Genomic DNA, 22400 nt, shown 5'->3' on the forward strand with positions numbered 1-22400 from the left:
CTACTCAAGAGGCAGAGGCTAATATCCGAGGATCCAGGTTCAAAACCAGCCTGAGCAGGAAAACCTCTTATTTCTGATTAATTACCAAAAACTAAATTAGAATAAATAAAATGGAGCTGTGGTTCAAGTCATAGAGCGCTAGTACTGAGCAAAAACAAACAAACAAAAATTCCCTGGGACAGTGCCCAGGCCCTGAGTTTGAGCCCCAGCACACGAAACAGTTGAAAAAATGTTTAAAACTCCCTTTTATGACTTTTAAAAACTTTTCTGTGTATAATAACCTAGCATTAATTTTTAATACCTAGTATTGATTCTGAATTTTATTATTTTTCTTTATCTTTTACGATTACAATGTAATTTCCTTTCCTTATTTTGTTAACAGAATGACTTTGCTTTCCATTTAAAAAATAAATGAGGGCTGGGAAGTTGGCTCAGTAGCAGAATGCTTGCTTAGAATGCATAAAATCCTACATTTGATTCCTCAGTACCACATAAACAGCAAAAGCTGAAAGTGGTACTGTTAGCCTTGAGGAAAAGAAGCTCAGAGACAGTATCCAGGCCCCGAGTTCAAGCATCAGGACTGCCTAAAAACAAAAGAAAACATCAGCAAAAAAAAAACAAAACAACCCTAGATGGGTACTGGTGGTTCATGCCTCTAATCCTAGCCATTAGGAGGCTGAGGTCTGAGGATCATGATTCAAAAAAATCCATGAGACTCTTATTTCCAATTAGCCATTCAAAATACCTGAAGTGGAGCTGTGGTTCAAATGGAAGAGCTCTAGACTTGAATGAAAAAGATAAGGGACAGCACCCAGACCCCAAGAGTTCAAGACTCACTACACACACACACACACACACACACACACACACACACACACCCTTCCTAAACCCAAACAAACATCATCAATGTACAATAGTATAAAATCTGATAGATTGTGACCAAAGCTCTTGAACCATGATGGCCTAAATAACAAAAGTTTACTTCTCAGTAGAGCATCATTGTATTTGTTGTGGTCAGATGGAGCTCTTGTCCATGTTGCCCCTGTTGTAAGACGAAGGTTTATCATTATCTCCAAACACATTCTCTGTAACCACGGCAGCAGATTCTGCCCAGTGGTGTTCTGGCAATTCAACAAGGCCTGACATGGACATTCACCAATTGCTCTCAGAAATCACAGAAATGGAATTGTGTGATTCAAGTGGTAAAGTGCTAGCCTTGAACAAAAATTTAAATGAAAGTTTGAGTTGAAGCCCCAGTGGCTCCTGACCACCCCCTCAAACCAAAACGAGCCCATGGCCTGTTCAAACAAACAGGCTATGCCATGTCCTGTGTGCCTAAAAGAAGAGTATGATATTGGTGAGTGCCCAGGACTATCACGTGACCTATGTGGTCTATGGCTTGTTTTGCTTTTCTATTGCAGGCCTTGTCAGGGAAAGACGATGGCATATTTCATTACATTTTTCATGCTGGTTCTTAAAGAAGTAAAAAATGCCTTTCTTTCCAAAATTGGTAGTGACATCTTTCTGATCAACAGAGTGAATCTGAGGATCTGTGAGGTAGATGAGGCCTTTGCCATTACCAGTCACCCAGCCTGAAAGAGAAAAAAATGTTTTAGTCTACAAATAGCAGCCAAGCATTTCAGGAAGGGGGTGGGGGAGGAAAGAACACACATGCTTAAAGAGATTCTTTAAGCGTTGGGGTGATGCCATGGTTTATATTTAGTAAGTTCCAGTTAGGAATTCTAGGTTGCCTCTTCAATTTTTAAACTTAAGAGAGGAAATTAAAGCTCGGCACTGTGGCTTATGCCTGTAATCCTAGCTATCCAGGAGGCTGAGATCTGAGGATGGCGGTTCAAAGCCAACTAAAGAATGAGAGACTCTTATCTGCCTCCTAGAAAATGGGAAGTGGGGCTATGGTTCCAGGGGTAGGATGGTAGCCTTGAGCTGAAGAGCTCAGGGACAACGCCCAGGTCCAGAGTTCATGCTCCATGACCCACAAAAAATAAATAAATAAAACAAAAAAGAAAAGAAAAAGAAAAAGGGAAAAAGAAAAAAAAGAAAGGAGATTAAATTTGCTTTGTTATATTTGCCATTTATGATCATTTCTAGGAATTAGTAGAAATAAAATGCACTTAGCATAATGAATGAAATCAGTCTTGCACTGGGTGCTGGTAGATGACATCTGTAATGCTAACTACTCATGAAGCTGAGATCCGGGGATTGGGGCTCAAAGCCATCCCAGGCAGAAAGGCCTGTGATAGTCTTATCTCCAAATAACTACCAGAAAACCAGAAATAGATTTGTGACTCAAATTGTTAGAATTGTAACCTTGAGCAAAGAGCTCAGAGACAACACCCAGGCCCTGAGTTCAAGACCGACTGATAAAAAAAAAATCACAATATCGAATATTTATTTCACAATTTGGAAACTTTTTCAATGATTTATTTATTAATTTATATATCCTTCTGTTCATTATCAGCCATTCACTAAGTGTAGACACTGTACCAACACAGTGTGCAGCTGATAAATATGCAGCAGTTAAATATCTCATTTTTTTTTTTGGCCATCCCTGGTGCTTGAACTCAGGGCCTGAACACTATCCTTGGGCTTTCTCAAAGCTAGAGCTCTACCACTTGAGCCACAGCACCACTTCTGGCTTTTTCTATGTATGTGGTACGGAGGAATCGAATCCGGGTCTTCATGCATGCTGGGTGAGCACTCTACCACTAGGCCAAACTCCCAGCCTATCAGACATCTTTGTACTCATTGCAATAAAGTTCTTCTAAAGGGGAGCAGATCAATAAACTATAATCAACTAAAACATAATGTGACAGATAATGAATGCTGTAGACAGGGAATAAAAGTGGTCATTATTAGAAGTAAGTATAATAAATCTCATTTGTCATTTATATAAAGGGCAGAATATTTGTTAATAAGAATTTTTTTTTCTTTTTTTGTGGGTCATGGGACTTGAACTCGGCCTGGGCTTGTCAGCTTAAGGCTACTGCCCTATCCTTGAGCCAAGCCCCACTTCCCATTTTCTAGAGGCTAATTGGAGATAAGAGTCTCAGGTCCTTTTGTGTCCAGACTGGCTTTGAACCATGATCCTCAGATCCCAGCCTCCTGAGTACCTAGGATTACAGGCGTGAGCCACCTCGCTAGGCAGTTAGACTTCTTCTTAATTAAAGAAATCATTTGCTACTTGCAGTAAAATCAATCCATTGATTCTAAGTAGAAGCCTACATACCAAATAGTCTATTAAATAATGATTGAAGCCAGTGACATATAAGTACTACTCAAAATAAATTGCACATAAGTAACATGCAAAATAGAATCCACAATTTTCCATACCTTGTAAATCAACCACGACATCTCTGTGATTAGAAAACTCGTAAGAAAAATGGCCATAAGCCAACCCATAATCTGTGGCTTTGTATTCTGTTTTTACCACTTTTGTGTTATTTGATAACTTTACAAATTCTCCCAGTATATAAGGTTCCACTGTGATGCATCCCTTGATTGTTTTGTCTTCTAAAAGCTGAAAAATAAAAATGAGATGTGGTACAGTGGCATGATTAAACTCCTGGCCTTTGGAGTCAAGTAGAACTCTATTTAAACCAACGCTCTGCCACTTAGTTGCATGTAGAGTTAGAAAATTGAATGATGATCTGTTAGATAAGTGTTTATAGTTTAGCTCTTGGTTGCAGGGAACAGGGACAAACATGTAAAATGGGATTTATGTGGCACATTGTGAAGGGCTTATTAAACTAAGTAACTAAGAATAATAACTTGATCATGTGGAATAAGATACCAGGATCAACTGATATTCAAATGTTCAACTTAGGACATATATAACAGAAGGGACTGAAGTTCATGGTTTACACTTGTTTGTCTAGGAAGATAGTGTTAATGAAGCTGATGAAGGAGCTGAGGTACTGGGTTTATTGGGTTTTACAAGCGTGGTGGTTGTAGACAGTTTGCCATAGAAATCTAATGTAGCATATATTTATAGGCCTGTTTAACCAAGTTATCAGTAAAGCTGGGTGCTGGTGGCTCACACTTATAATCCTAGTTACTCAGGAAACTGAGAACTAAGGATTGGGATTCCCAGCCAGCTTGGGAAGGAAAATCCATGAGACTCTTATCTCCAATTAGCCTCCAGCAGACCAGGAGTGATCTGTAGTTCAAAGTGGTAGAGTGCTAGCCTTGAGAGGAAAAAGCTAAGGTCTAGCACCCCCATCTTGAGTTCAAGACCCATGACTGAGAAACAAAAATTCTTACCAATAATACTGCAGATGGGATGTAGAATATTTGCGTTGGAATCTTTTGTTCATAGAGTCTCTTGTTAAATTCTGTAACATAGTACTGTGCAGTCATCTGCCGCTCCACATCAATAAAGTGGTGCCGGAGTTCCTTTTGCTCTTTGTACTCTTTCCCAACATATCTATGGATGGAGAAAATCCATACAGCACAATATGAAAGCAATCTTCTTTATTAAATAGTAAAAGAGAGAAGATAAAGTTATGCTAAAATGTTTCCCCTGCCTCATTTAAATCAATATTAGTTATTGTGACTTATGACTCAAATCAGTTTGCCAGGGGCACCTGGACAGTGAAACACACCAATACTAACTGTCCCAGAATGATATGGCTGACAAAGAGAAAGTGTGGCCTGGAGCTGGTGGCTCACACCTGTCATTCTAGCTACTCAGTAGGCTGAGATCTAAGGAATCAGGTTTGAAGCAGCGTGAAGACTTTTATGGACTCTTTTAATAGAAAGCTGGAAGTGGAGGTAGGGCTCAAGTGGTAGAGTAGCAGCCTTGAGAGAAAAAAACAAGTGAGAGTGTAGGGCCCTGAGTTCAAGGCCCAGGCATGCACACACACACACACACACACACACACACACACACACACACACACACGCTGGTCCTGGAACTTGAACTCAGAGCCTGGGCACTACATCTGAGCTTTTTTTGCTCAAGGCTGACATTCTTCCACTTGAACCCTTGAACCACAGCTTCCAAATTTTGGAAGTTCACTGAAGGTCTTTCCTGCCAGGGCTGGCCTCAAACCACAATCCCCAGATCTCAGCCTCCTGAGTAGTTAAGATTACAGGCATGAGCCAGTGGGGCCTTGCCCCATGTGTATTTAAAGAAAGCAGGAGATATGATTTATGTATTGAAGAGATTACAATGCAGATAGAGAGAAAAGATACAAGATTAAGTAAGTACTATACTGAAGCTCACACATTCTATAGCTGGTGTGTTTGTAAGTGAGGATACTTGGGCCTGCAGTGAGCTCTAAAGGTCAAAGAGAACTGGTATATGGACTTCAGTCAGAACTAAATGATCAGAAGTTTCAGGTTCCAATATGTAATGGAATCCAGGGCAGCTAGTCTCTGGAAGACCAGACAGGAAATCTGACAGTGGAAGCTGTCTAATCTCATAGGTGATGTTAAGAATGGCCCCCACACTTGGAGCTGGGACTTTGGCCTAGTGGTAGAGTGCTTGCCTAGCATGCACAAAGACCAGGGTTCGATTCCTCAGTACCACATACATAGAAAAAAGCCAGAAGTGGTGCTGAGGCTCAAGTGGTAGAGCTCTAGCCTTGAGAAAGTCCAAGGACAGTGCTCAGGCCCTGAGCTCAAGCCCACAACTGGCAAAAAATAAATAAATAAATAAATGGTTCCCACACTTAAGGCTAGTGGCTTATGCCTAACTTCCCAGGAGGCCGAGACCCAGAGAGTCATGATACAAAGACAGCCTGGATAGAAAAGCTCATGAAATTTCATCTCCAAAATAACCAACCATAAGCACAGATAGAGGCATGTGACTATCCATAAAGCATCAGATGAGCAAGCAAACTTTGGGAGCACGAAGTCCTTGTATTCAAACTCTGGGACTGGTAAAAGGAAAGTTGAAATGAAAGCCTGGCATGTACACAACACCACTCTGTCATGGCTGACTGAATATGGCAATGCATGATTGCTATCATTAATTAATAATACAGACGAAAAAACATTATTTTTGGACCTTTTTTTTCTTTAGCATTTTCAGAATTGCATGAGTGGTTACTTAGCAGTAGGAAAGGTTAGCCCATTTTACATGGGTGACACAAATATGTACAACAATACCTCCCCAGAGTTTCTTCCTGATGAAGATAATGAACCCAAAAAGCATTTCTCTGTTTGCCTTTCTTCTTCACATTCAGATAGTCCCCCAAATACACAGCTGTTTCCTGGGCTGTCCACAGTTCAGACTTTTTGGAATATTTTAACAAAAGAGCATCTGGAAAAAAAAAGACAAGGTCATTTTTTTTTCAGAAAGATGTCACAAATTATGACTAATTCTCATGAACTTCTTATGATCTGAGAACATCAGAGAATTCTGTCAAGCCATAGAGAAACAAGTGAAATAATAATGATTTACCTCATAGACTCCTGTCAACTTCAGAGATCCTAAATTACATAGTAAAGTACCCCCTGGCCACTCCCCCACCCCAAGTAATTTTCTCTTGTAAGTTGGGAAATTCCAGGGATTACATGAGAACATCTAGCTACTATGCAAAGATGTGACTTTTATTGGAAAAAAAAGAGGACATCATTTTTATACTTTATTTATTTATTTATTTATTTATTTATTTATTTATTTTTGTGGGTCGTGGAACTTGAACTCTGGGTCTGGGAAGTGTCCCTGAGCTCTTTAGCTCAAGGCTACTATCCTACTTCTTGAGCCACAGCGCTACTTCCTATGCTTTATTTATTGATACATATTTATATTTTATTTATTTATACCTTATTGTTATTCTAAAGGTGATGTCCAGAGGACTTATACTTACATGAGTCAGGTACATTGGTGTCCAATGCTCAAATCCAGTGAATAACCACTTCTTGGGTCTGGGTTGTGGTAATGAAGGGCAGAATGGGAGACTCAGGAGACAAATTACTTAAAAGATGCCCACAGGTGTGGGAGGTGTTAGCCATGGGAAAGCTCAAAGACAGTGCTCAGGCACTGAGTTCAAGCCCCAGGACTGGCAAAAAAAAAAAAAGGATTGTGGGCAAATCACTGGAATACTTCAAAGCAGAAATTGGGTCATCAAGGATGAGCTCCTAAAAATACGGATGTTGGCATCTCTGATCTAGACCTATTGTATGAGTTCTCTGGGATGAAAAATCCTCAAAAAACTCTCACTTGGTGCCAAAGTTAAGAATTAGCACTTAGAAGCCAAATATAATAGCTCATGTCTGTAATTCTAGCTGTTCAGGAGGCTGAGCTCTGAGGATGGTGTTTCAATGCCAGCCTGGACACTAAAAAGTAGATGAGCCTCTATAATGAATGATTGCTGTCTTTAAGGTGCTATGTTATCTCTCATCTCTTTTGCTGTTCCTTTGTTATCTCATATTGTCACAATATCTCACTTTGTTATCTGATATATTGGATACATTTGTATTTGGTTACTTGAAATTGGACAGGGAAGGGGGGAAAACCAAGATGGGGGGGTGGGGGGAGGGTAATGGGGACCAAGACATGTGGAAGGGTATCAATGTATGTGAATTAATGCACCTTCTATCTGGCAAATATCATGTAACCCTTTTATTAAATACAATAAAAAATATTTTAAAAAAGTACATGAGCCTCTTATCCCCAATCAGCCACCAGAAAACTGGAAGTGGTCCTGTGGCTCAAGGGGTAGGGCAGTAGCCTAGAGCTGAAGAGCTCAGGGACAATGCCCAGGCCCAGAGTTCAAGTCCCACAACTGATGGTCAAAAAACAACAAACAAATTAGTACTTAGAGCTGGGAGGTGGTGGCTAATGCCTGTAATCTTAGCTACTCAGGAGCTGAGACCTAAGGATTGAGATTTGAAGCCAACCCAGCTAGGTAAATCCGTGAGACTCTTATCTTCAATTACCCAGCAAAGATCCAGAGTGGAGCTATGGTTCAAGTGATAGAGTAGAAAATCTCAGGGATAACACCCAAACCCTGAGTTCAAGCCCCGCCCGCACACACATGGCTTAGTAATCCACGTAGTTAATTTCTTCTGCACTTTTCAATAATGTTCTCATTCAAATAATACTGTTGCATATGAGTCTCCGGGTTAAAAGAATAACCACTGAGCTACTGGCCTCAGAGTCCTGATTTCAGGTAGAAGTCATAGCTGATTGCAACCATAAGAACGCTGCAGAACATTCGGCCCCTCTCAAAATTCACATGTTGAAATCCTCACCTAAAAGGTAATGTTGTCAGGAGAGAGGGCTCTGGAAAAGATGATTACCACTCGAGGAACGTCCCAGCCCCTCCCACCGGGGGAAGACACACAGAGAAGTCTCTGTCTATGCACCAGAAATGGACCCTCACCAGGCATTCAAACTTCCTGTCCCTTGATTTCAGATTTCTTAGCATTCTTAGAATTTCTGAGAAACAAATTCCTCATGTTTATAACCCATTCTGTTAATGATATTTTGTTATAGCACGCCAAAATAAACAAAGCCAAGGTGGAGCCAAGGTGTCCGTGGGTTGGCAAGAAATTTCTTAGGGTGGGCAAGTAGGGAAATCTCTGCCCAGGATGAGATCGGTGGAGGGGATGCCCAAATTCAGTTGGCTAATTGTGCTTAAATGCTCTGGATTTTATGTCTTCCTTTCTGTAGACATATTAGAATACAACCTTATAGAAAACTTATGATATCTTATGATGGCCTGAGCCAATCTCAATAGATTGTTAGGGTCCTTCACACAAAAAGTGAAGGAGGCAGGTAAACTACACAGAGAATAACATTACCTTCTCCAAGTTTTAAGTTTATCTCCAAACAAGCTCTTCAGAAGCCCCCAAACACTGATGCTTCACGAGCCTAGGCCAACCAAAACCCATGGTACTTACTGTGTGCCCGCTGGAGTTGACTGGGCTTAAAAACTCCCGTATTATCCAGTCTCTGCAGTAGCCAATCCTGTCTCACTCCTGCCAGGAGTTTTTCAAAGTCATCAGGTAGCAGGGTTCGAGCTTCAAGGATCTCTTCCTTCGTGATTTCTGGCACCACCACAAAAGAATTTAGACTGGAATTTAAAAAGGACCAGGAGTTGTTCCCTTCTGAAGGACTGTTGGAAAGCACAGGCGATTTCCACCACCAGAAAGGGGCTGAGCTGGAGTTCCGGCTATAGTCTAGCAGGTTTGCCATTTCTTTCCCTTCCTCTGTGGTAGTGCAGTCCTCGCTGAGGCCAGGAAAGGGAGTGTTCCCACTTAGACAAGGGGATTTGAGGGTCTCAGGTCTCAGAGCAGAGCGCTGCCTCACACTGGATGGTCTGTAAGGTTGTTGATCACCAATGGAGCAGACACTTGCGCTGGCAAGCTGCTGACCCTCCTTGTCCTCTGTTGTGGCATCAGGGTCAACTTTCTGCTCTCGGACTGAGCCACCATTCTTTTTTAAGTCAACATTTTGAGCAGGCCAAAGAAAAGAGGAGCTAGACACCAACCTGGACTGGTTGCCCTGAGCACTGTCCACGACTGCTTGGAAGGCGAAAGACCCATCTTCTGTGTCTTCTGCTGTTTTTCCTTCTGGGTCCACCCAAAATGGATTCTCTGTAAATAGAGAACCTGTGAATCTTTCAGTGAGCTCTTTGCCCTGCTCTTCCCCATGCCAGTTTCTGAAGTCACCGTTTGATTTTGGGGAATCATCAATTATTTCAACAGCTTCTTCTTGGTGGCCAGAAGAGAATTTGCTCAGGTATTTGCTCCTATCATTACCAGGTGAAAGCCAAGAAATACCTGGAGGGCTGCAGTAAGCAGAAGAACTTCCAGGTCCTTCATGTCTGACTTCCTGGATACCTTTTAGTCTTCCTAAGAATCCTGGTCCAGGGGCCAATTGAGTGTTTGTGATGTTGAAAGTGTTAGCTGTTGTTTTCAAGGGCATAGGTGTGTGTAGTGGACGCTGAGAAGATTCCGAATGGTCAGCTTTGGTTTCCTGAAGAGAGAGATCAGGAGCTGGTGAGGATAATAAATGCATGGGTCTTCCATCTTTGTCATTCTCCAGCTCCTCAGTCAACACAGTAGAACATTGAGTATCCACAAGACGCTGTTCTTTGCTGAACTCTTTTCTTACATCCTCCATTCGGTCATTTACTTCCTCCCAGCTTGTAGAAGAACTAAGCCCAGATAACTTGCTCCAAGACCTGGAGCTCTGGCTGTCACTCTGGGACTTGTTCCAAACATCAGTCCTCCCATTGCTCAGGTCAGCTGGTTCAAACTCAGCCTCCATCCCCTGATCCAGGGAGACTCGGAATGCATCCAAATGGATCCAGTCTCTCCTTCTGAGATCCGCCCTTCTGAGTCTCTCCCAACCTTCCTTAGCCATTCCCCGGCTTTCTTGAGAGCGTGTGCTGTCTTGTGGCATACTAATCGTATCCATGGATTTTGTTTCGGTTTTTAGAGCTGTGACACAGACTCCTGTTTTTGTATCTTTCTTGCTTCCACATGTGCTTTCAAAAACCTCACACACTGAGGTATGGTGCTGTGAATAGGCCTCAAGGATTTTTTGGAAATCCACTTGCCCATACAAGATTGGTTTATCCAATCTGCTCTTGAAACTCTCTGGAACATAAGATCTTTCATCTAAATTTGGGAAGCTTTGGACTTGGAAAAGATTCTTCACCTGGCTGATAGAGGTCATGATATCCCGAGATAAGGTTTCTCTGTCCTGACTTCTGGAGGAAGTGCCAAAGGAAAACAGCTTCCCCATGGCTGTGTTGCAGAGTTCATTCGCTGTGCACACGGCATCCGTGTCTCCGTGCAGTCTTCGGTGCACTGTGATGAGACCGAAGGCGGCTTTGATGAAGCTGTGAAGCTCCTGTTTGCCAGTCACTGGCTCACCGTCTTTCTTGCTCAGGAGACCAATCTCAAAGGCCTCTTGGGCCGCATGGAGATAGGCGTTTTTCATGCCTGCAGGACAGTCACTAGAACTTGCGTATGACAACAAGCACATGCCACGGATATTCTAAAGGAAATACCAAATGCAAAATGAGACATTGAATGGGAAGCCAGAAGTGAATCAGAACAAACTTGAGTCATAGCTGTAATTCTGGCCTTTTGGTGGTTAATTAGATACAAGAGTCTCGTGGACTCTCCTCTTCAGGTGGACTTGAACCATGATCCTCAGATCTCAGCCTCCTGAGCAGCGAGATTACAGGTGTAAGCCACCATTGCCTGACTCCTGATGCTTTTTGATTAAAGATGGTAGATTTGTGGTCAATTCTGAGGTTCACTCAGACAATCTGTACAAGGATATGGTTATAATAAGCTTCTTTATGTATCAAGATAGTTATACATAAATGCGTTATTCATTTAATAATAGGTGTAAGCAGTAGAGGAGTGGGTGTCATATCCATTATACATTTGAATCAGTTGGTTAACAGAGTTCTTCCTCTATGTGCAGGGGATTGGCTCCAAGGCCCTGTGTGGATACCCAAGCTCTTGACAAAAAATGGCAAAGCATGTATTCCCTCATATATACCTTAAGTCATCTCTAGATTACTTATAATACCAAATATAAGTGCTAGATAAATACATATCACGCTGCACTGTTTAGGGAATAATGATTAAAACAAAACATATATATTCAGTATAGATGCACCTTTTTAATTTTTTTTTTCATTTTTCTTTTGCTAGTACTGGGGTTTGATCGCAAAGCCTCCACATTTGTTCAGCTTGCTTGCTTTACTGGCACTCCAGCACATGAGCCATGCCCACAGCCTGGCTTTTTGCTGCTTAATTGGATATTGAGTCTTGCGGACTTTTCTGCTGAGGCTGGCTTCAAACTTCTATCATCCAGGTCTTCTGTTCTTGAGCGTGTGTGTGTGTGTGTGTGTGTGTGTGTGTGTGTGTGTGTGTGTGTATTTATTGACTCTGTAGACATAGAACTTCTGGATGTAGAAGGCTGATAGTATTAAAAAATAAAAGATTCTGTGTGCCAGTCTCAGAGGTTTGCATTTAATAGTAGATCTAGAGCTGAGTCTAGGTATATGTGTTTTAACAAGGTTCTTTGGGTGAGTCTCCATGTCGCCAGGCTTAAGAACCATTGTTCTAGAATAAACAACATGATACACTTGGGCTGAATTAACTTAGTTCCTCAAAGGACATGCCATTCTGACAGTCTGCTCTTTTCTCCATGTCGAGTCTTAGCATAATTGCCAACCATGAGGTGCAAATCTCCTCCCTCTGGCTGCTTGCTAGAGCCCCCTGGGGCAGGGGTACAGGAGGGTGGCAGTCTATTTACCACAGCTGTGAGCACAAACAGGGGTGTGTAGGCACTGAAGGCAGCAGCCAGCTTGCAGGCTTCTGCAGCCGACAGCAACTGGTGATCAAACTCCTTGAGCAAGCCCTGTGGGACAGAGGAAGCAAGTTATCCCTGATGATTACTTATCAATGAACAAAATCACATGCTGAAATGCTGATAATGAGGGAATCCTTACTCCTCATTTGAAACCTGGCAGAAGACACTAAGCAAGACCAAGTGGGTCTTGATTTAAAACTCCAGAGCATTGACCATTCTTTCCCCCAGCAACACCTCCCGCCCCCATGCTCTGCACCTACACACTAAGAAGGACCTGCTAGGTGCAAAGTAAGCCAGACAGCATTCTGGTTTCTCTGGAGAGTGGGGTGGTCCTGGTTCTGATGCTGTATGCACATTTTGTAACTCTACTCAACTATTCCAGTGCTATTCATTCAGTCAAGGACTGCCACCCACAATGTACATAAGATAGATAATATTTCAAGTAGTGTTAAATGTTCTGGGAGAAAATAAAGGGGAGAAAGGGTCCAAAAGGAACAGGGTGGAAAGGAGATTTGTGACTGATTAATGCAGGTACCAGGGCTCCAGTCAGAGCCTTATACCCTTACTTGGCTTTCTCCCTCCCAGCTGGCATTCTACCATTTGAGAAACACCTCCAGTTTTTGCTGGTTAATTGGAGCTGGTATCTTCTGGACTTTTCTGCCCTGGCTGCCTTTGAACTTTTACCTTCCAGGTGTGTCAGCCTTCTGAATAGCTAGGATGACATGTGTGAATCCTAGTGCCAACTTAAAAGTCTCTAATTTTGAGCCATCACTGAACAATTTCACTGAACAAAGTGCATAAACGTTTTCCTGTTTTTGTCTGAGAATAGAAGTAACGACTACATGAGATTCATATTGCTAAGCACAAGTTGTGCTTGTTATTTTAATGTGTAATAGGTTACTACTGTCTTTTTGGATATTTAATAAAGTAGAGATGATAATAAAAAAAATCTCAGTTTCAGCACTGCCTAGACAGAAGCTAGCTTCTGCTTCCTGATTTCTCTCATACTGGTGGGAGAGCTGGAGTTTTCTAGATCATGGATTATATTTTTGAAAGCTGGGAATGATACATTCTATTCTATCTTATAAGGTATGTGTGGATAGCCACATTGTTGTTGAGAAGATAAAAAATAAATATTAGTAATCATTACTGTGAAGGACAAGAATGCTGGACTAAATGAATAATGCATGATTTGAATCGATAGTAAAGGCTTTCAAAGTTGTTATTCCTTTATCATCAAGATGGCTCGAGTTCAGGTGTGGAACTTTGCGATCATTTGAAAGGAAATAAATGGAACTCAAAATCACTTTGGAGATATTCATTCATTCATTCACTAGGATTTTTTTCAAGTGTCCTCTGTGTGTCTGATTTCCTGCTAGGTGCTAGGACAGGTCTAGTTACATTATTCTAGGCAAGTTTATATGTTCCTACCCCTCTCCCCCTTTCCTGGAAAAGTGATTGACTAACCAACACCAAAATTAATGTTCACTTTGTACAAGGGAACATTATATATTGTTGTGTCACCATTACAAACCATATATTTGACAGACAATGATTACCAGGTTAATCTGTGGATTGTTTTTAAACCGTTCATAATCCTTCTTGCTCATGGAAACAAAGATATCTGCCAGGATACCCAAGGATGTGGAGATGCCCTGTAAGGAAAATAAACGAATCAGATTAGAATTCCAAGTTGACTATTGCTCTTACCTATGGCCTAAAGGCAATGATTAACCTTCCGCATGAACCACTTGCCTATTACCCTATTATTGCTTTTATTACTACGATCTGGGGGATGCTTTTGAACGGATGTCCCTGGCTTATGGACCAATTGAAAACAATGATATTTCTTAGTCAGGTTTCATTAAATTTGCACTAACTGGCCCCACACTTCTGGGATCAAATAACAGACCTAAGAAAGAATGCTCCCACCCATTTGTTCCTTGTTGTAGATAGCAGCACTGCTGCAGGTTCGGATAATAAGAACGGTCCTACAAAATCACAGAGAATGAAAATGGCCGGTTGGAAAGACAAGGTTGCTGTTTTGATTTTTTAAAAGACTTTACATAAACTATTAATTCAGAACAACTAACTTCCACCTATAGCACCTTGGCTACCCTGATTTGGCTCTAGAATTAGGGGGAGGCTAAATATATGATAAGGAAAATAAGTGAATGAAGCAAAAGAGATAATTAAATGGTTATAGAAACATTGGATATGTGCCAAGAGTCAAACTGAGTAAAGGGCAGAATGAAAGGAAAGGAAGTTAGTGAACTTTCCTAGTCCTATGTTCATGCAGTAAATAAAAACAGGAACCCAAAATTGATAAATGATCAACTTAACTCTGCTATTAGAAGATAACGATCTAAGGATAAATGTGGAAAAGTAGAAAAAGGCACAGTAGACATATTACCTTTTTATCTGGTTGAGGAAGAGTCAAGTATCCTATGATTGAGGCCCATATTAACTCTGCAGCTTCAAACCACATGCCTAAAACAAGCAGAACACAAAATGGAACATACAGACAGAAACGGCTAATATCTATACTTCTGTGGTAGACAATAATCTTTCTGGTTGCTCAGGCCTGTAGTGCATGCTACTCAGGAGGCTGTGATCTGAGGATCTGAGGATCTGAGCAGCTAATATATATCCAAATATATTTTAAATATATTTTATAACATATCTATACAATTCAAATTCTTGTGAAGTTGAGTCAGAGGTTATAAATAATACTGAGGGATCTGAGGTTAACTGTTATAATAAATAAATAGATTTCTCTAACAAAACTTGATAAAATTTTAAAATTGTATTAATATTCATAATATCTTGGCTATTTATCAATATCTATCTATATATCTATCTATCCCCAGTTACTTTGTTTCTTAGTTAATTAATAGTATGGCCTTTCTGTGGCTGCTCCTTCTCATCTTGAACTCTTGGACAGAAAGGATCCTTCATCTTGCCTTAGTGTCCCAACTAGTTGAGTAAGCCACAGAATCCAGCCCAGCTCCTAGACACTTAGATATCATTTTCTCTCCAAGACAGAAACCAAGAGAAGTGAGCATAAACAATTTAACCTTCATGAGAGTGGAGACTCGGCATGAGTACCTAGCTTTTGGAGAATTTGCCCTCTGATCTGTATGCAGACTGACTGCACCAGGGTCTTGTCACTTTCTTTTCTGTATTGCCAGGTACCTAAAAGAAAAAAAAAGTGTGTGTGTGTGTGGATGCTTGGAGTTATTAGGGAAATAACCTGGTAAATAAGCCTATTTCAAAGAAGATATATATTTGTGAAGTTACGTATATATAATATATTATGTGATAATCTAGTATTAATGCACAGTATTATTTAATATATAATATATATTGTTAGCTACCGTATACAATTGTAAATTTTTCTAAAATTCAGCAGAAAAAGATTTTGTTTTATTACTCTTTTATTATTATTATTATTATTATTATTATTTTTTTTTGCCAGTCCTGGGCTTGAGTTCAGGGCCTGAGCACTGTCTTTGGACTTTCTCAAGGCTAGAGCTCTACCACTTGAGCCTCAGCACCACTTTTGGCTTTTTTTTTTCTCTATGGATGTCGTACCGAAGAATCGAACCCGGGTCTTCGTGCATGCTAGGCAAGCACTCTACCACTAGGCCAGGCTCCCGGCCCCTTACTCTTTTCTTATTAAGGATGTTAATCATTATTATGATCCTCTCTCTTCTCTCCTAGTACTGTTCAATCTCAGAACCTCACACTTGCATCACGTCCCTGCTCATGGCTGGTGCTCTACTACTTGAGCTTCACCTCCAGCCCTAGATTTTTGCTAGTTGTTATTTTGGAGATGAAGTCTCATATACTTTTCTGCTGAAGCTGGCCTCAAACAATGATTCCCCAGATCATGATTCTGAGTAACTAGAAGTATAGACTTAAGCCTTGGTTTGGGAATCTTGTTTTGACCAAAAATCACCTTATCATTAGTGCAAAGAAGTTCTGAGTAGTTCTGTGAACATCTAGTGGAGAATAAGGGATAGGTCATTACACTATGATTAAATGAGAATGTGGACCGGGCACTGGTGGCTCAAGCTACTGAGGAGGCTGAGATCTGAGGATGTGGTTCACAGCCAGCTCATGAACTCTTATCTCCAATTAACCACCAGAAAACCGGAAGTGGTACTGTGGTTCAAAGTGGTAGAGGGCTAACCTTGAGCAAAAGGGCTCAGGGACAATGCCCAGGCCCTGAGTTCAAAACCCATGACCAATCCCCCCCACCTCCCAAAATAAATTAGAATCTTGTAGGTAATGAGGGTAAATCACTATGAGGATAGACATTCTTACCTGTCGCTCCATTGTTGTGAATAAGACTGCTGAGGATATATTCTGCTTTTAAAAGTTTTCCTTAAAAGAAAAAAAAAGCAGAGAGGAAATGCCATGGAATCATTTCTGAATATGAACTTTACATATTCATTTATTTACTTATATATGTGAGACAGGGTCTCCCCAAGTTGGTCTAGAGCTTCAAGTATTCTGCCTAAGCTCCTAAGTACTGGAATGAGAGGCATATATCCTTAGGCCTCTACGAATAGGTCCTTCTCTACGATAGACATATTCTAACAGGAACTGCAAGCTTCCTGGGAAATATTCTGCTTTTAAAAATCAACAGTGGTTTTAGGTAAAACTGAAAAAGACAAGATTTTTTAGGAGTTGTCAACATAAGCATCTACAAAGATCTGAAATAGCAGTTAGGAATATATATATATGCAATATATATATGCACATACCATACACATATATAATGTTTGTATACATGTGCATACTTGTGTACATGGATCTGGATACCATGTTTGCAAGAGGCAAAGCTTTGTAAATAGTTGTGTATCTTCTGTAAAAGTCACACTTCAGGCTGTGTGTAGAGTTGCCACAACCAGGTTTCTTTACAGAATATCACAAAGGAATTTAGAGACAGAGCGTGGGGAAACTTGGAGTCAAAAAAAAAGCAAAACTTTTTCACTTATTTTGAGTACCTGAACCTCATAGAGTGGTCTTTTCAATGGGCAGTTGTTTTTCACAAGCAGAAAATTCAGTCACTCATTATGAGTGACTGGAATTCTTTTAACTCAACCTGCCGGGTGATTTTAAGGTCTATGTGATCTAGCTCCTCCAGTGGCCTCTTTGACTTAATCTTTCCAACTCTTTCCTTTTTCTCTGATTCCCTTTATTTCAGGATTTTTTTTCACATAAGAGACTTTATAATAATTTTGACTTTATCTCAAATATCTCCAAACCTCTGTGTGTGTGTGTGTGTGTGTGTGTGTGTGTGTGTGTGTGTGTGCTAGTATTGGGGTTTGAACTCATGGCCTGGGTGCTATCACTTAGCTCTTCTAGCTCTCTATCACTTAAGCCACAGCTCCACTTTCAGCTTTCTATGGTTCATGGGAGGTAAGAGTCTTATATAGAGAAGTTTACATATGGAAGACTTAACTCCAAGGCTGTGGTACTTGTGGAAAAAAACCCCACCTGCTGGGACATGAGACTCGGATCCTATGTCTTAGCAATATGGTTTATGAACCAAGGATCTCACCATCCCTGATGGTAGTGTGGTTTGCCCTTCATCTGAGGAAAAACCATCCTGGCTGGAGACATAAGGGAAAGAAACCAAATGAAAGCAAAAGAAAATTTAGCAAGTTCATTTGGTGGTGGCAAAATAAAATTTTCCACAGCCATGATCACCTTCTGACCTCAATGTCTAGGCCCCAAAATAGAGGTGCTACATATTGCCAAAAACGTAATCTAATCGTGTTCCACATTGTTCTTTCTTTGGGTTTGGGCCTTAAACCCAGAGCCTTGCACTCTTCTTTAGTATTTTGCTCTACCACGTGAGCCATACCTCCACTCCTGCCTTATTTTTTTTTTGCTGGTTAATTGTGAAGAGTCTCATAGACTTTCCTGCCTGGGCTAGTTTTGAACCTTGATCTTTTAAATCTCAAACTCCTGAATAGCTAGGATTACAAGCGTGAACCTGGCTCCAACATTAGCCCACCTTGCACAGCAGCTGTCATGCTGTGTTCCTCACGTCACTGTCATCTGTGCAGTTGTTGTTAGGTTACCTGGCACCTCAAACATCATTCAAGGACATTTGGAATCAAATATTTTCTTTCTCAGTTCAATTCTGCCTCTGGAGTTGCACTAGAAACATCAATATTAAGATACAAGCACAATACCTGTGCATTTGTTACAACCTGAAAGTAAGTGAACTTGGGGCTTTTAAGGAAATTTCCAGGGCTGGAGACATTGCTCAGTTGGTAAAATGCTAGCCTGTGAGTGAAAGCGCCAGGTACTGAGTTCGAATCCCAGTCTGGAACCTAACCAAAAAAAAAGGAGAAAGAAAAGAACTTCCACAAGCCCATTTTTTTTTGCCCTGTCCTTTTCTGTCTGTTTCTCTCTCTGTTCATTAACTGTTCTACTCAGTATGGTTGCTACAACTCTTTTCCTAGGAAATGAAGAACATTTAACCCCTTGCCAGAATTATTAAAAATAATTACAGTAATAAAAATTGAGCAAAAGAAAAAAAGAGAGCTCAAGTTTTGTGTCTGGGAGATGCAAGAAGACGCCTTCATTTTGGAAATGAAAACAGTGAAGCAGGCTGCGTTTCCAAATCTAACTGGTATTGGGAGATTTCAAGTAATTCTGGAATTCTCTCAGGTGGATATGCCTGTGACATATCACAGGCCTTCTCTCCCCCCAAGCCCTTCCTTCCAGCCCTCCATCTTTAGTTAGACTGTCACAACCGCATTTTTTCATCTCATTCAATGTGACAGGGGGTAAAGAAAAAGATACTTTCAGACCTAATCAGGTACTGTACCGGTGTTGTGAATGACAGTTGAGAGAGAGAGAAAAAAAAACCCTCAAATTGCTTCAGTGGGTTTGTTAGCTCTATTGTTAGCTTAGTCAAGTGGCTCTACAGAAAGAAGACAGGAGAGCTAAGAGAAAATACTAGAATTCTAATCTGCTTTTTAAAGGCTCTTGGTCAGAAGTATAGCAATTCAGATACCCCTGTTTGAAAGCAGCAGGATAGATTTGTTAGGGGACAAAAGCTCCAATTAGTATTTTCCACACCCTTTCACAATTTTCTCCCCTGCTTTTGGCTCTGAAACCCTTTATGCCAGGGCCTTTGTGCGGGCGGAGAGGCGGGTGCAAGGGCTGGCGCAGCGGGGGAGGCGAGGGGCAGAGGTGGCACACAGTTCCTCCGTGCCCTTGGGCGCCTGTAGAGTTCAAGTAGCTCTGAAGCTGAGGGCCAGACGGCTGTCCCACTCTTCTGGAGGACCAGGGGGGCCTCCCCAGGGGCCAGGGGACAAGGCCCCAGAACACAGCCTACCTGAGTTGACAGATACCCTGGCCTGGCGTATAACCACCTGTGGGGCGATTGGCGTGGCTGGCTGCAATTTATGCAGGCCCTTGGCGACCTGCAGGAGTTTTCCAGAAGCATCGAGTCCATACATGAACCTGTCCATCAGGAAGACGATGGCCGAGGCCAGTGCGCAGTCCTGAGCCAGGATGGAGGCTCGCAAGGCCTCCTGGAGAAGGGAAATAGAGCAGACCAGAAACATGAGCATGACCCTCAAATAAGACCCCCCCCCCCATTCTGGAGCTCTGAAATTAAAACAACAGCCAATTTTTTTTTTAAACAAAGGAAAAATTTGCTGAGTTGATTAGTTAAGGATAAACTACTCTTCTCATCATTCCGTTTCCTCCCATCACCATGCTAAAACGCTCTGCCTGTTAAGTGTTACTTCCTCTTACAACTCTAACAACATGCAAAGTATCCAGGGCAAAAAAGAAACCAAAGCAAGCTACAGTTTCTCTGCTCATCTTCTGTCTTCCATACCCCTCATTCCTGTTGTTACTAGCCCTGGCAAGGATATCAGAGGGATTCTTCCAGGGCTTGCTCTCCTCTCCCTGCCCTCATCCTTCCTTCCCTCCAACCTTCCCTCCTCCCCCCTCCTTCTCCTTGCTCTCTCCTTTCTTCCCTCTTTCTTCTTTTTTATCCTTGGCACCTTCTCTTTTTCCTCTCTGTCTCTCTCTGTCTGTCTCTGTCTCTGTCTCTCTCTCTCTCTCTCTCGCTCTCTCTCTCTGTCTCTTCTCTCTGTCTCTGTCTCTGTCTCTGTCTCTCTGTCTCTCTCTCTCTGTCTCTCTCTGTCTCTCTCTGTCTCTCTCTCTCTCTCTGTCTCTCTCTCTCTGTGTCTCTCTCTCTCTCTCTCTCTCTCTCTCTCTGTGTCTCTCTCTCTCTCTCTCTCTCTCTCTCTCTCTCTCTCTCTCTCTCTCTCTCTCTCTCTCTCTCTCTCTCTCTCTCTCTCTCTCTCTCTTTGGTTGGTCATGGGGCTTGAACTCTAGGCCTGGGTGCTGTCTCTGAGTTCAAGGTCTACCATTTTGAGCCACCACATCACTTCCAATTTTCTGGTGATTAATTGGAGGTAAGAGTCTAACCGTCTTTCGCACCTGGGCTGGCTTTGAACCATGATCCTCAGATCTCAACCTCCTGAGTAACTAGGATTACAGGGGTGAGCCAGCAACAATCAGTCTTCTCTCCTTCTTTCTCATTCTCCTTTTGCTCTCTTCCTCTCTCCCTCTCTCTCCTTTTTTTTCCCTCTTTTAGTCATCCCTTCTTTTAGTTATCATTATATCTGCAGGAATTCTCCACATCAATTTGTAATACTCTGCTTTATTTAGTAAATATGCTTTTTGTTTTGAGGCAGGGTCTCACTATATAGCCCACACTGGCTTTAAAAATTAGATTGTTATTATAAAGGTAATATACTGGGACTGGGAGTTTGGCTTAGTGGTTGAATGCTTGTCTAGCATGCACAAAGACATGGGTTTGATTCCTCATATTGCACACATAGAAAAAGCCGGAAGTGGCACTGTGGCTCAAGTAGTAGAACTCTAGCCTTGAGAAAGCCCAGGGATAGTGTTAAGGCCCTGAATTCAAGCCTCAGGACTGGTAAAAAAAAAAAAAAAAAAAAAAAAAAAAAAAAAACAGCAACAAAAAAAACAGTTTATGGGCAGAGGTGTTACAGTTACATATGTCAGGCAAATAATACATTTCTTTTTTGGACAATGTCACCCCTTCCCCCGCTCTCTCCCAGCCAGGCTGGCTTTGTCTAAACTTGTGCTCCTAAGTAACTGAGATTACAGGTGTATTGCTCTATGCTCAGCTCTGTTACATACATTTTAATTAAGAAGACATAAAGAATTTCCGGTAATATTTTAAAATCCATTTACATTGTCATGTTTAGTTAATGAACAAGAAATGAAGAAGCAGGTGGGACATGAAAATTTAACATGAGTGGGAAGTAAACATAAATAAAGCAAATAAACATATTTTTGATGGGAAAACACATTAGACCTTGGAGTGGTTTATTTGATTAGCAACTCAAATGAGGCGATCACTCACCATTATTATTGGTATTTAGATTTATTACCTTTGCTTTTGTATGCTAAACAAAACCAAGCTGAGTGCTTTGTAAGCATGTTTGTTCACAGATGAAGGCTGAAAAGCATTGTAAGCATTTGCCTACTATAGTGTTATTCTACAAAGCACCACATTCTTCACATCGCAGTCTTAAGTACTAATACACATCTGGAAAAATAAGGTGCCAGCCACAGTGTGAAACTTGTTAGATGAATAATTCACCCTGTCCTCATAGCAGTCGAAGGCTGGTTGCATTCTTAAGCACATTTACAGAAGGGGCACTGGAGATTCAGAGGTTGAGTCACGTGGCCCTGTCACATGACCTGTGATATGAGGACCTGTCACATGATCTGTGCACATGGCTCCTTGGCTCATCTACCTGGAGAAAGCAGGAGACTTAGCTAAATATTTAAGTTAATATATACTATAAATTCAGTGCAGTTGCAGCTGCTGCTTTCAGCATAACTTAAGTTGATACATTGAAAATGTTAAACCAAAACTCTTAAGACTGAGGCATCTTTGAAACAAAAGAGTTGATTGACCTGTGAACAAAGAAATGCTGGCCAGAAAGGGTCTAGTCCTGGATCAAGTCTCTATAACTTCAAAAGCAAAGCCAGGTAGTGG

At 41.3% G+C, this 22400-nt stretch overlaps 1 protein-coding gene across 1 annotated transcript in view; it reads right to left on the reverse strand.

The window, feature by feature from the left end:
• Positions 1–647: 647 nt before the first annotated feature.
• Positions 648–22400, reverse strand: part of Alpk1 (alpha kinase 1) — an 89474-nt gene continuing 67721 nt past the window's right edge. The window contains exons 4-14 of the mRNA XM_090356677.1: positions 19683–19881; positions 16646–16705; positions 15425–15511; positions 14730–14806; positions 13876–13971; positions 12260–12364; positions 8875–10981; positions 6133–6286; positions 4282–4444; positions 3352–3538; positions 648–1592 (exon numbers count right to left, since the gene is read on the reverse strand). Of these exons, the coding sequence (XP_090212803.1) occupies positions 1393–1592; positions 3352–3538; positions 4282–4444; positions 6133–6286; positions 8875–10981; positions 12260–12364; positions 13876–13971; positions 14730–14806; positions 15425–15511; positions 16646–16705; positions 19683–19881 (3435 nt within the window). The 3' untranslated portion in view covers positions 648–1392. The remainder of the gene's footprint in view (positions 1593–3351; positions 3539–4281; positions 4445–6132; positions 6287–8874; positions 10982–12259; positions 12365–13875; positions 13972–14729; positions 14807–15424; positions 15512–16645; positions 16706–19682; positions 19882–22400) is intronic.

This window comes from Megascapheus bottae, chromosome 23 (genome assembly GCF_031878675.1).
Source record: "Megascapheus bottae isolate mThoBot1 chromosome 23, mThoBot2.hap1, whole genome shotgun sequence".
Taxonomy (NCBI): Eukaryota; Metazoa; Chordata; class Mammalia; order Rodentia; family Geomyidae; genus Megascapheus; species Megascapheus bottae.